This window comes from Nicotiana attenuata, unplaced genomic scaffold (genome assembly GCF_001879085.1).
Source record: "Nicotiana attenuata strain UT unplaced genomic scaffold, NIATTr2, whole genome shotgun sequence".
Taxonomy (NCBI): domain Eukaryota; kingdom Viridiplantae; phylum Streptophyta; class Magnoliopsida; order Solanales; family Solanaceae; genus Nicotiana; species Nicotiana attenuata.
In genome coordinates this window covers 120,510-134,478 of record NW_017673425.1, presented here as the reverse complement: position 1 = coordinate 134,478, position 13,969 = coordinate 120,510, and the positions used below count along the sequence as shown (strand labels likewise).

The 13,969-nt window shown below is 41.4% G+C and overlaps 1 protein-coding gene across 1 annotated transcript; it reads right to left on the bottom strand.

The window, feature by feature from the left end:
• Nucleotides 1–3,142: 3,142 nt before the first annotated feature.
• LOC109216361 (RING-H2 finger protein ATL78-like) lies at nt 3,143–4,106 on the bottom strand. Its single transcript, XM_019380510.1, has one exon. It carries the CDS (start codon nt 4,044–4,046, stop codon nt 3,318–3,320), a length of 729 nt encoding a protein of 242 aa, XP_019236055.1. The 5' UTR covers nt 4,047–4,106; the 3' UTR covers nt 3,143–3,317.
• Between the last annotated feature and the right edge of the window lie 9,863 nt (nt 4,107–13,969).

Below are 13,969 nucleotides of genomic sequence, written 5' to 3'. Positions count from 1 at the left end.
AAGGAACAGGGTGAAAAACTGCGGTTTTGCCGCGACCGCGGCAGAGTGTACTCGCGGACAACTGAAGAATCAGAGGGCATGTTTGGCCGCGGTTCCACCGCGACCGCAGCAAAACCGCGGCAAGAAGCGAAAATTTTAGGGACTAAAGTGAAAAACATGGGATTTTATGTCCTAAACTCTATATTAAACAAAGGAGGCCGGCCAAGAACAAGAAGGGGACATATTTTGGACACAAATTAGACCTAAGGAGGCGGAGAGATACTACTTTAGGGTTAGACAACACCCTTGGAGGCAAGAACACATTGGGAGCAAGGCGAAGAATTCTTCTACGAGTTTTCCTTCCTCTTCCTATTTTTCATTGTTGGTTATGACTTCTAGTATTGTAGTTTTACATACTATTATGAATAGCTAATTTGTTATTTAGAGTTTTGATAGAACCTTTTGTAGGATAAATTCTTGTTATGTTTTTATATAATTGAGCCATAGCTTTTCTCTATTTGTTCAACTACGTTTATATTGAAGAGCTCTCAATTAGCTGTGCCTATTTAGTATGCATAACTCGGGAGAGAGTGCATATTTAGGTAATTGTTGAACAACACCACTCCCAGAGTATATGAGGGATCAATAACCGAGGGTTTAAAGGCGGGATTAGGGATAACGAAGCCTTGGGTGCGATCTGAAGTGAGCTGTATTAAAAGCCAGCTAGCGTAGCTCGGGAGAGTGCGTATAGTAAATTGTCGTAATTACTCGGAGAGATTTACGGTAATAAGAGTGCTCATGATCGGTAGAGAATACTTAGGCGAAATTATAGAAGACATAGCGGGAAGGATTCCGAAAATTGGAGAAATCATAACTCTAGGCCTTCTTAATCTTTTCTCTAACCCTCAGTATCGTTAGTTGTTAATTTACTATTTTAATTTGTTAGTTAATTAGTTAAACAGAAGAATCTTAATATCTATAAGTTAGGAATTGTTCAAGCTTGTCTTCTTGGTGATAGTGAACAGCTGTAGCTAAACCTTAGTTCTCTGTGGGATTCGACTCCGGACTTATAAACCGGATTATATTTGCAACGACCGCATTGTTCTTTTTACAAGGCATAGTTGGGCGTGATCAACTGGAGTTCCAACAAAGTATAGCGGTCCAGTATAATATCCTGCAAGTTCATACACAAGTGCTCGAATCTCCATTATATTATGCTGGAACTCTCCGTGTGGTGGAGTTCCAGCATAGTATGCTGGAAGTTCATACACTGGTGCACCGAACTCCAGTATATTATGCTGGACCGGTCTCTGTTGCAGCAAAATAGTGGCTATTTTTCATTGACTTGGTAAACGCTGGCTATTTTTGAATGACCAATCCGAAAACTGGCTAGACCGTGCTATTTTTACGAAATTGTTGTGTAACAAGCGCATAATGTCCACAAATTGTTGACTTTGGACTCACTAAATCTGAAGTCGCGTTGTCGTTTTTATCTTTTCTGTCTCTAAAGGAGGAAAACATGCATAATTTAATTTATATTTTTTCGTGGCTCCAATGCATGCGACATTGCCACTTTGAAAGACCACGTTCGTCTGTTAATTCTTTGAGGAGACGATGAACAAAAAGAAAAAAGCATAGTTGACTTTAAAAAAGCATAGTTAAAAATCAAAGAATTAAAAACACTTAAGATTAATACAAGTGTCACATACATGGTTCCTTGAACCCCTTATAAGAAATCCCACATGGAATGGAGCCAAAGCAAAGAGGCAGTGGCACTTTACTGTTTAGTGATAGGAAATTATTGAACTATAAAAATATATAAGTGCAAAGGTGTTAGATGTGCATTGTAACTGTATGAATGTGGTCCTTCCACATTGCTAGAAAGGTATACATGAAATAGTTGGGACAATTTGTCTTCTTCTTTTTTTCAATTTATTTTTCTGACAATACTTTATCTAGGCATTGTGAGAATGGATCCTAGATAAAAGTCTTAATTAATATTTTCTTTCAATTTTGGTGGGAACCACCAATTTCAGAATTTGTTTATAAATGATGGACGGTTGCATTTCTTGTGAAGTAATTCCAATTTATGATTAGCTTTTTGGGTGTTCATGTCCGTTCTTGTGTTATCTTCTCATATCTTTTTTTTAATCCCTCCACTTTTTTTTTGGGGGGGGGGGGGGTTGGAGAGTGAGGAAGGCGGATAGTCTGTTGTGCGAGTTAGGAGTGGGCATTAGGGCCGTTCAGATTGGATATGAAAATTTCGATTTGATTTTTTGATTTTTAAATTGAAGAAATGACAATCTAAATCCAATCTAAATAATCTCGGATTGGATCAGACTTTTTAAGTTCAGTTCCAGATTTTCGATTTTGAACCTATAAGTTGAGCTTTTTCATCTTCTTATAAAAATGAACATTTAAATGAAGTATTCATATTAAATTGCCTAAAAATTTCTTATTCTCACTGCGATCATCCAAATAAAGTACCCAAGTAATAAAATTATTATGAAGAAAATACAACAGAGACACTAATAAGGCCGATAAGAATAGCAATAGCAAAAGCATATTCAAATACAAAGTATTCTGACGGTAACTTAGTAATTAATATTGAATGTATGAGATAACACCTAATGGGCAAGGTATTGAACTTATTACTATTGCAATATGAATATTGGAATAATGTCTAAATCCAAAAAAATAAAATAAAATTCGAAATACGATCCGTAATTTGAAAATTCAAACCAAAAATTCAAAACGTATTTTGATGTGAATTTCTAGGTTTGCACAACCTATGCCCGACCCTAGTGCGAGTTCATATATAGGTAAAATGATCTAAATTACTCAATACTCACGACATTTACTATGTAAAAGCTCCTTTGACATTGGTTACTCCATGAATTATTTAAAACCAGGTCTAAGTATGTTAATCAAGCAATCAAATCTTTCGAAAAGATAATATTCTAACTTCAAAATTAAACCCGAGTTTCAATTTTTTTAATTTCTCGATTCTTTATAATGCATCCGAATAAATAAAATACGGAATAACTGTTTTTTGACAGGAATAAACATAAGCTCAATAAAGAACCCGAAATAAAATTTAATCATTGTATATACTTGCAAAACAAAAAGAATCATCGGAAAACTACACAGGCGTTGGGCCTAGAGGCGGATCCAGAATTTAAATTTTATTCAATAGTTAAAGATTTTAACATTGAACTCATCAAATTTACAAAGTTGTGGTTTCATATTTAGTATTTCTTACAATTTGAGTGAATTTTTATACGTAACAATTAAACCCACGCTACATACGCTACTGGATATTACTCCTATATTTCTAACTAACTTAGATTATTAGATACAACACCCTCAGGTTGGAGAGATTGAATCCCTATTATGATTTCTTGAACTGGTGCCGATGTTGTAGCTACTTGAGTGTTTGGAATTGCAGTTGTAGTAACAGAAGTGCCTCCATTTACAATTTTTTGGCAAGTTTGAATAAGGCAGTGCCTACAAGTAGGGCAAGAAGAGTGTGAATTGAGCCATTTATCAATACACTTGACGTGGAACCCATGGTTGCACTTAGGCAGAACCTTAACTTTTTCTCCAACTCCAAATTCTGATAAGCAAATTACACACTCAGTGCCAACCCCAGGATATTTCATCAATATTTCTCTAGTGTAATTTATAACTGGGAATGTTTTGAGGGCTTTTTTCTTGATCCCTGTATTAGCTAGCTTTGCTACAGATGGGTTTGTATGGTTTGAGGAATATGAGTTTGCCAATACTCGGCGGCTAGCACACCTCAATGCACACTTTACAATGCAGTTGGCGATAAATGAACAAATTATGGAACATATAAGTACAGACAAGACCATCACAACTTTTGCATCAAATGATGGTTGATCATCTGTTGTGTTTAGGCTGATTCCGGTTGCCGGAGGCGGCGCCACGGTGGTCTCGGGGTGGTATTGTTGTAATGTAGTAGTTGGTATTACAAGTAGTACTCTTCTTGAGTAGTGGAACTTGTCCATTAATTCTTGATTGAATATAGTTGAAGTAGTTGCCATGGAGTTTTGGTTGAGACAATGTGTGTTTTCTTTAATTTGTATATATGTTGATGTTGAATGAATTGAAGTCTCCCCTTTGAGGCAGTTTGCTTATATAGGAAACATTTAAAGGGCTAACATGTGTAAAGTTTTTTTTATTCTTAATATGAAAGTATATTATATTTTATTTTATCCTTAGAGATTATTTGAGAGTTTCAAGCCATGTTTTCATTAACTAGATTTAATTATTTCTAATATAAGCACTATAGATAAGAGTTTATTATAAACAATTGCCAAGTTGACCAACCCGTGTATCTCAATTATCCTCTTTGAAAAAGAAAATGCTGTGACAAAGGTTATTAAAGTTAAGTCTAAGACTGTTGGTATAAACTAATGGGCTATCCACTCAAGATGGGGCCAGCCCACTTTCATTGCCGACTGCCACATGGATATGGGCATTATCGTGAATCAAATGTCCAAACAAATTATATTTGGGACCCAAATAATGCTAATAGGGAGCCCTAAAGCCCTTCAAGAAATTTCCCTGTTCTCTCCACAACATGGAAAATTTGCAAATGATTTATTCTTATCTCATTAGACTTTTGAATAATTATCCAGCGAGAGGTGGATTGAATTATGTGTATTGAAATGTCCTTTCCATCTCCACTTCATCTCATCGTCTTTGACTTTTCCATATATCATTTGACAATTATCTTAAAGAATTCTTATGTGGTGGAACAATTTGTAACTAAATGTCTTCGCATAAACATGAATTGGTAACTTGGAAAAGAAATTGAATAACTTATTGGGATAACTAAAAGCAGTAGGTAACACACTTATACACAAACCTAAAAAATCATTTGATATTTACCTTAGCTACATATTCGATGTCAAATTGTAGTAGCTCCTCCCTTCACTTTTTACCCGTATTCAACATCTTTATAATACTAGACTAGATAAAGGAGAATCGAAGGTGGTCAACAGAGAAACAAATTGGACAAAGTTTTTATGACTATGTTCTATGTGCATGTTATGACCCAAAAAATCAGGTGTCATGCGGAAGCTAGTAAAACAAGTGTTGAATGACGATAAGTTAGACAATAAAAGAGAAATATACCAAAAGAGACACAAAAATTTAGCGTGGTTCAGCCAATTGACCTACGTCCACGGATGGGGATGAGCAATCCACTATATAAAAGAGAGTACAAAATATCGAGAGAACAACCTCATGTAGAGGCAAACACAAGTGACACACTAACACTTGTCCCGTAAAGTTCTCTCCCAAAATACGACTCTCAAACCCCATATGGCTATATTGTGGATGTTACTGAATGAGAAGGAAGGATCCTCAATTTATAGAGATCCAAACTTTTTCCTACAAGAAAAAGGACTAGCTAGCCAAATATAAGAGAATTATAATTTCTTTATACAAAAAAGGAAAACCCAATTATGATAAATATATTTTCATTTCCTTTGGGAGAGATATATGAAAACTAACCTAACCGTGCACGTATTACTTACATACATGATTGGCAAGGAGAAATCAGTGGCTGTCATCATTTCCAGTCGATTGAGATTGGACTGATTAATTAGTAAAATGGAAAATGATACCAAAAGGTATAAAAAGTACTACTTGATCTTGTAAATATATATTTGTAAACCATATATTGGCTATATATCTTTTGCTACGTGTGGTTTAGCTTTTTCTCTTTTTTCTGCAACTATGAGTGCTTTCATATCAATTCTAGATTTCCTAGGTACATGACCAAATCTTCATTTAGGCACTTTTTAAAGTTCGTCTATTAACTTTACTTGTTTATGTAGATTGAGATTTCACCTGAGATCAGCCTCATATGGGATCACATATATATTTGCTTGTTTGTTAATTTAAATTCACACGTATGTGGACCCCACGCATTACCAGTATTAGGATTATATCAAGTGGAAAATAGTTCCTTTTTGCAGGCTGAACTAATACTATCGAATTGTATGAATTCCCTTTTTGTAAAATTCTCTCCTTTCTCAATCAAAAACTAAAAGAAATTTATCTGGCAAAGTTCTCTATCAATACTTTCTTAGCATTAAATTAATCACACAACTTTTCCCATACCTCTTTTTTTTTTTTTTTTAAAAGAAATTAAACTTAAACTAAAACTAAATCCAAAAGAGAATCTAAGAGAAGTCTCATATCTTCCTAACTGTGGTAGATATTTTGTCTAAATATGGTTGTAACAATAAAGATACAACAATCTTTTTATATTCTTCTTTTGTATTTGACTACTATATTATGACCCTTCAAATCAGATACTGAGGAGAAGGATCACATCTTGTTATAACCTATTCAACCAAAAAAAAAAAAAAGAAGAAGAAGAGAGGAGTATCATATAAGGAGAAAACCAAATGGGGAAGTGCACATTTGATTTAATTAAAGGACGAATTAGTTTTTCTAAATAATAGAAGGACCAAAATCAGAATAACGCAGTAACTCCGAGGACTAAAATTGGTATTTTCCCAAACCATATTGCATGAAACAAGTCTTTAGCTCAATTGCAATTCCAAATGCGTAAAACTTAGAATTCTCCTATTTTTCGGTTAAACAGACTCATCGGGGAATGTGTACGGTTTAGGATGATGATCAAGGTCGAAAAATGTCCCATTTCATTCTAGAAAAAAAAAGAAAAAAAAAAGAACCTAAATATTTTTGGAAGTTTTAGACGACTTGGAATAATATAAGTTTGTATAAAGACACATTCTACAGAAGAACTAATGACCAACTTGCCGCAACCTAACAGAGAACAAAAGATGAGAGGAATGTCATGCGAAGGGTAAGGGGAACACGGTCGATTCTGCTAGGTGGGATGAGAGTGAGAAAACAAACCAGTAACAAAGGACCAAAAAGAGAGGCTTGTTTTAATGTATGTATTGTTTGCCAAAAAGCGTTAAACTCTTTGTTAAATTAATTAATGATAAAATAGAGGATAAATCTTAGCCAAGGATAATTAATTCTAGATCTAAGTGCATTGGATAAGAGAATGAGATATAACCAAACTTATAGCCCGATTTAAGATCATTAAAAGGCATCAAGTATAAACAATAAGCTTACATCTTTGGCGTATCGTTCTGTAATGTAAGAGCAAAGAGGAAAAAGAATGAATGCCATTGATAACTACGAGATCTATCTTTATTGATTTGGCAATGACGATTACAAAGATCTGCAACCAAGATCTAGACTTTTGCTTTATTGTTGTTCGAGAGCCTCTCTTGTTCTTCTGCCTTCTGTTTTTAGGAGAAGAAAATCCTCCCCCATCTTGTCTTCTCCTCCTCTATATATACCGTCAGCATTCCCATTTATCCAACGGTCCTTAACCATAATGCCTGCATCCCTTGATTGTACCTCACGTCGCCTCTATCAAATATCACGCCATTTACTTTGCCGTACAAGCTTTTTGACGGATCGATCTCTGCAATGGCCGAGATACTTGTTGTTATTACGCCTTGCGGGCACGACCACAACTCAGTCGACCCCTTACCATTCCTTTTAGCGCTAATCCATGTGTGGTCAGATTTTGACCCATACAGTTAGTCCCTCCGCCCGTTGGGGTCGCCTCTTGGCGAGCTCGATGGGCGGATTCTGTTGATTCAAAAGTTGGGAGAAATCTGAACGCTTTATGCGAGGGGCGAGAACCCTATGGCGAGGTAGCAAAGTGACGCTTCGAGAATTGTGTTAGACCGTTACGTCAGTTCAAAAATGGACCGTCACGTCAGTTCGGGATGTCATCAATATTCCCCATGCGTCATTATGGCGCATGTTTCCTAGGTGTTGTGTCGTTTCCCGTGCCCCTTTTTTCTAACTGGCGGCTCTTGTTTTTCCGCTCAGGGCTTTTATACCCCTATAAATAGGGGGGAGCCTCTCGTCTGAAGGTTACGTTTTTCAATTGCTTAAGAGAGAACTTCACAAATCTTCTCCCCCTTCTTTGATCCTTCATATTCCTGCTTCTGCTAGGATTCGCTGTGACCATTGCCTTTTCCCTTCATCATCTTTGTTTCTTTCGATCAGAGAAAACGAATGGCTAGTACTTCTTCCCACTCTGATAAAGTTGTAGGTGCTCCGATGCCGGAGAATGACATATCCCTACTCGAAGAGGGAGTGGAAGTGGTGGAAGATGAGGGGTTTCCGATGGTGGATGAGGTGGTTCCCCGCCCGGGGAAGGCGAGGACCGATTTTAACAGCCCTACCGGAGATGAACCGAAGCTCGTTCCTTCTATGATGGACGCTGCGGCGATCACAAAGTTCAAAGCCAAATGGGGGATCCCCGATCACATTGAAATGGTGCCGGCGGATAAGGACATAGTGCAGTTGCACCGCCCGGGCTACTGCGTATTTTACGCGTATCCCTTTATCATTGGGTACACGCTTACCCTTCCTTCCTTGGTGGTGTATTTCTGCCGCTTTTATGAGGTGTGCCCGGCTCAGCTCTCGCCATATGTGTACAAGATCTTCCTCATGCTTATCAAGTATGCGAAGCTAGCCGGCCAAGGAATTTCCCTAGGGTACATGCTCCACCTCTTCGCCCCCCATTTTCTTCAGGGTACGATGATTCATATGCGCCATCGAGGAGCGAAGATTTTGGTGGTGAAGATAGGCGATAAGGCCAATCGTCGCTTTTGGGAGAGCTACTTTTATGTCCGAACGGAGCATGTCGTATCGAACCTGGCGGGGTTTCCTGAGACATGGAACTTTGCTCGTAAGTTTCCTTTCTGTTTATGCAATTTTTCTAAAGACGGTCGCCGGCCATCTCCCTCTAACAACTTTGCTGAGGATTTGCTATTATTTTTGTAGCCTAGAGCCTGCCTCCCCCGCTAGTTGCCGATATCTGCGAGTGGGTGAGTGAAATTCTTCCACACGATGAGGATTCGTGAATGGGCGTCTTTCCATGAGAAGTTTGGACGCAAGCCTCTTACTAGTGAGTTGGTTCGTTGTGGTTTTGCTTTGTCCTCCGTTTCACAATTTCTATAACCTTGTCGTTATATGATCAAATCCCTCCTTATTGATAGGTCGGAGAGGAGTGAGAAGGACGAGGGCTCCTCCCCTCGCATTCCTTCAACCGATTCCCTCCGCCCGGCCTACACCAAGAGCTACTGTAGGCGAGGACGTGAGGAGTCTGGTCGCTCGTCGGACTGCGCCCACGGCCGAAGCCATACGCTTAGAGGTTACTCCTCAACCAGAGATTCCGTTCCTCGTAGTCTGTTCAACTGGCGAATCTTCCCGCGTCGGTAGCGGAAAGGTTCCGTCGAAGAGGCGAAGGGTAGTGTTGGAAGAGGCTCCTTTAGTCGAAACGCCCTCAAGGGGTGACCTTGTTTCGACGACACCTGAGACCGGCGGTGGTGCCAGTCTGGCTGCAGAGGCGACGCCCGTTGCGGGCATTCAAGAGGCTATCGCAACGGAGGGACGGAGTTCCGGGGCTACTGTTGTTGTTCCGAGCAAGTCATCACCATCTCGGCCGAACCGCGCCCCTTCTTCGGCCATTGAGAGGGGGAAAGGCGTCATGGTTGAGGATTATGAGTCCAAATCCGACATCGACCCTGAGGACGTGAGGATGTTCGAGGAGGGCTTTACCCGAACTGTGGCAAGGGCGGAAGGCCCTTCCCGCATACTCGAAATTCCGTCGGATCTCAACCTGTTGCAAGACACAGTCGATTTGGTGCCACAGTTTGATCTTCTATGCTCCGCCGCTGAGAGCGGATCTCTTTAGGAGGTCAGCGATTCTGGGTTGTCACGCGGCGTGGCCGCGATGGCCCTAAGGGTGAGTTCTCTTTTGATTTCTTCGCTTTGTGACCTTTGTCTTTATATTTACTCTTTCTCTCCTCTCTCTTTCATTTTTTTTAGACTTACATGCTGGAGATCGAGAGTGCTCGTCGGGCTAAGACGCGGGCCGAATGTTTTTTGAAAATGGTCGAGAAGTACCGGCGGTATCGCAACAGGTCCGGTGAGATGCACGAGAAGCTTAAAGCAGGCGCTAGTACCCAGTCCATCAGGGAGGAGTTGGAGAAAAGAGATCAGGAATTGATGCGGTCTATCCGCAGACGCAGTGAGCTTGAGAAGCTGTTCCATGCCAAAGACAAGGAGCTCGATTTGGGGAAAGGGGTTGCCATGGAGTGCGAGGACCTTCAGGCGAAGGTGCTATCTTTATAAGCTGAACTTGAGCAAAATGCTACTAGAGTTGACGCTCTGAGTGCAGAATGGATGGAGAAGGTGGCAAAGCTGGAAAAGAAAGTGGCCGAGACGGAAAGAGCCGAGGATGCTCGGGTGCCGGTTTTGGCGAGGGCGGCGGCACTAGAGGACACTATCCGCGTCCTCAAGTCTGAGCAGGAATCAAAGAGGGTGACGGCCACGCTGAGGGAGGCGCGACTCGAGGAGCGTATTGGTGAAATCAACCGGGAGGCTTCGAGCTTAGGAGACCGGGTCGTGACTCTTGAGGCCGAGAAGGCGCAACTGTTGGCTCAGGCTGAATCCGCCTTTGCCACAGTCACCCGTCGCTTGTATGATATATGGGTCCATGCCAAGGCCCAACGAGATATATACAAGGGTTTGTGGGAGATGAGGAGTGTTCTTGAGGCCACCTTTGAAGATGCTCGGGCGAAGGCACGCGAGGCTCGTATTGCCTGCGGTTATGACCCTGCGACACCGGAGGCTGGTGAAGACATTGATATTGAGGACGGGCTTCCTTCTGATGATGATGATGATGATGCGGGGGAGAACGGCGGTGGAGGTGATGCCGAGTGAAACTTTGTTGCAGCTTTTGTACTTAGTTTTTTATCTTCGTCTTTTTCTTGAGGGCCTGTTTTGGCCTTTTGTAAGGTGCGGCCGTTGTGTACGTACATTTGGGAATTCGAATGAGGGCGGATTTAGTTTGCTTGATCCGTGTGGGGCGGATCTCGTTGCGTGAGTTCGGATGAAGTTATGGATCTGTAAGTTCGGGCGAGTTTGAATTCTGATTACCAGCTTGGGCGAAATCAACCTTGATTTTCATATTCGAGCGAGGTCGATATAGACTTGCCAACTAGGGCGAAGTCAGCTTTGACTTGTATATTCGAGCGAGGTCGAAATTAGACTTGCCAGCTTGGGCGAAGTCAGTTTTGACTTGTATATTCGAGCGAGGTCAAAATTAGACTTATTAGTTCGGTTGGAGTCTTTATCGCATGGTGAGTTTAGCGATGACGGGGGGTGAGCTCGTGTGAGGTCGAACTATGGCTCGTTACGAGTTCGATGGGGTAGAACTTTGATGTGATTCGGGCGAGTAAATTTTAACTCCTACTCGGCAATGGCCGACGGCCATAAAGGTGTGAATTTGACCAAGGTTGAAATCGTAACCCATCGTGAGTTCGAGCGAGGTCGAACTTCCCTTTCTTTTGGCAATGGCCGACACCGTGAGGGTGTTAATCCGAGCAAGGTCGAATTGTAACCTGTTGGCGATGGCCGATGTCGTAAGGGTATTAATTCGAGCGAGGTCGAAATCATAACCCATCGTGAGTTCGAGCAAGGTCGAACTTCGCTTTCATTTGGCGATGGCCGACGCCATAAGGGTGTTAATTCTCGCGAGGTCGAATTGTAACCTGTTGGCGATGGCCGATGCCGTAAGGGTGTTTATTCGAGCGAGGTCGAATTGTAACCCGTTGGCGATGTCCGCTGGCCACAAGGGTGTTAATTCGAGCGAGGTTGAATTGTATCCCGTAGGCGATGTTCGATGGCCGCACGGGTGTTAACTCGAGCGAGGTCGAATTGTAACCCATAGGCGATGTCCGATGGCTGCAAGTGTGTTACTTCGAGCGAGGTCGAATTGTAACCCGTTGGCGATGTCCGATGGCTGCAAGGGTGTTAATTCGAGCGAGGTCGAATTGTAACCCGTAGGCGATGTCCGATGGCCGCACGGGTGTTAATTCAAGCGAGGTCGAATTGTAACCTGTAAGCGATGTTCGATGGCCGCAAGGGTGTTAATTCGAGCGAGGTCGAATTGTAACCCGTTGGCAATGTTTGATGGCTGCAAGGGTGTTAATTCGAGCTAGGTCGAATTGTAACCCGTTGGCGATGTCCGATGGTCGCAAGGGTTTTAATTCGAGCGAGGTCAAATTGTAACCCCTTGCAAGTTCGGGAGAAGTCAAATTTCCCTTTTACTTGGCGATGGAGAAGGTTTGCCAGTTGCATTATTTTTATTGGAGAACATCACTCATTACTGTATTGTTTGTGCGTGAGTCAAGGTGAGTCCCAGTTTGTTTAACTTTGCTTTCATTGGAGAGTACCATGCATCCGGATGAGTACCGGTTCGCTTAACTTTGCTCTCATTGGAGAGTGCGCGTTTCATGGGCCTGTCGCTTAGTCCCTGGTTCCGGAGATTGTTTCTTAATAATGCCGACTTATTCTTAGCCATTTCTATTATTTGTGGTACGGTACGGCTGAGAGGGCTTTGCGTGGTTGTTGCTTGTGAGATGGTATGGTACGGAACATTTTCTTGGCGTGTTTGGTGGCATTCGTTCCTTGTTCGCGTACCTGTGAGAATGCTCGTGTTCCTGTTCTGAACCAAAAAGAGAGCGTGATAAGTTAAACCCAAACGAAATTGCATGTTACCTTGGCCTGGTAAGTCGGTGAAAAAGGGGAAAGGCGTTGTAGGGTCACTTGTTTTGCCCCGTGCTCGAATGGCTATTTCGGATTTGGCAGCCATGTTCGGCTTCGTCGTTAGTCGCGTCTGGGTTTCTCGTGGGTTGGACTTACCTTGCTCGTTGGGATATTGAGACCGAGTCCCAGTTCGGCCCCGTCCGATATGCGGAAACAATAAGGGAAAGATGTCATACTTTGTTCATAAATCACATAGTGCTTGTGTGTACAAAAACAATGCAGGATATGACCGTTATCTCAAAACATCACACAGTCGAATGTCGTCCCTTCCTAAGAGGTGGGAGTACAGGCCGGTATACAAGGTGAATACGTCAAATAGGATTGTGGTCCTGCTAAGTTCGTGGTGACCGTGATCTTTCTTTAAACATGAATGTGATGTGCCAAACCCATTGCTACAGATGAGGCGTGGGTTTTGCATAGACACCAGACATAATTTCGATTTCGCATAGAGATCTGACCCAGATTGGTTTGGCTACTCAAAAGCTTATCTACCACTTTTTCGAGTTGGTGTTTATACCGAGACGGTGAGGCTAGGACAGTCTGGAAGTGATGTGTGGCTAGTTTTAGATCTAAAGGAAACTAAAAATTTGGCTAAGAAACCCCCACAGACGGCGCCAAATTGTTTGACCAAAAAGCATTAAATTCTTTGTTAAACTAATTAATGATAAAATAGAGGATAAATATTAGTCAAGGATAATTAATTCTAGATCTAAGTGCATTGGATAAGAGAATGAGATATAATCAAACTTATAGCCCGATTTAAGATCATTAAAAGACATCAAGTATAAACAATAAGCTTACATCTTTGGCGTATCGTTCCGTAATGTAACAGCAAAGAGGAAAAAGAAGGAATGCCATTGATAACTACGCGATCTATCTTTATTGATTTGGCAATTACGATTACAAAGATCTGCAACCAAGATCTAGACTTTTGCTTTATTGTTGTTTGAGAGCCTCTCTTGTTCTTCTGTTCCTTCTGATTTTAGGAGAAGAAAATCCTCCCCTTCTTGTCTTCTCCTCCTCTATATATATCGTCAGCATTCCCTTTTATCCAACGGTCCTTAACCAGAATGCCTTCATCCCTTGATTGTACCTCACGTCGCCTCCCTCAAATATCACGACATTTACTTTGCCGTACAAGCTTTTTGACCGCTCGATCTCAGCAATGGCCGAGATACTTGTTGTTATTACGCCTTGCGGACACGACCACGGCTCAGTCGACCCCTTACCATTCTTTTTAGCGCTAATCCATGTGTGGTCAGATTTTGACCCA

Coding starts and splice junctions, on each gene's coding strand:
- LOC109216361 (XM_019380510.1), bottom strand. CDS start 4,046: ATGGCAACTACTTCAACTATATTCAATCAAGAATTAATGGACAAGTTC.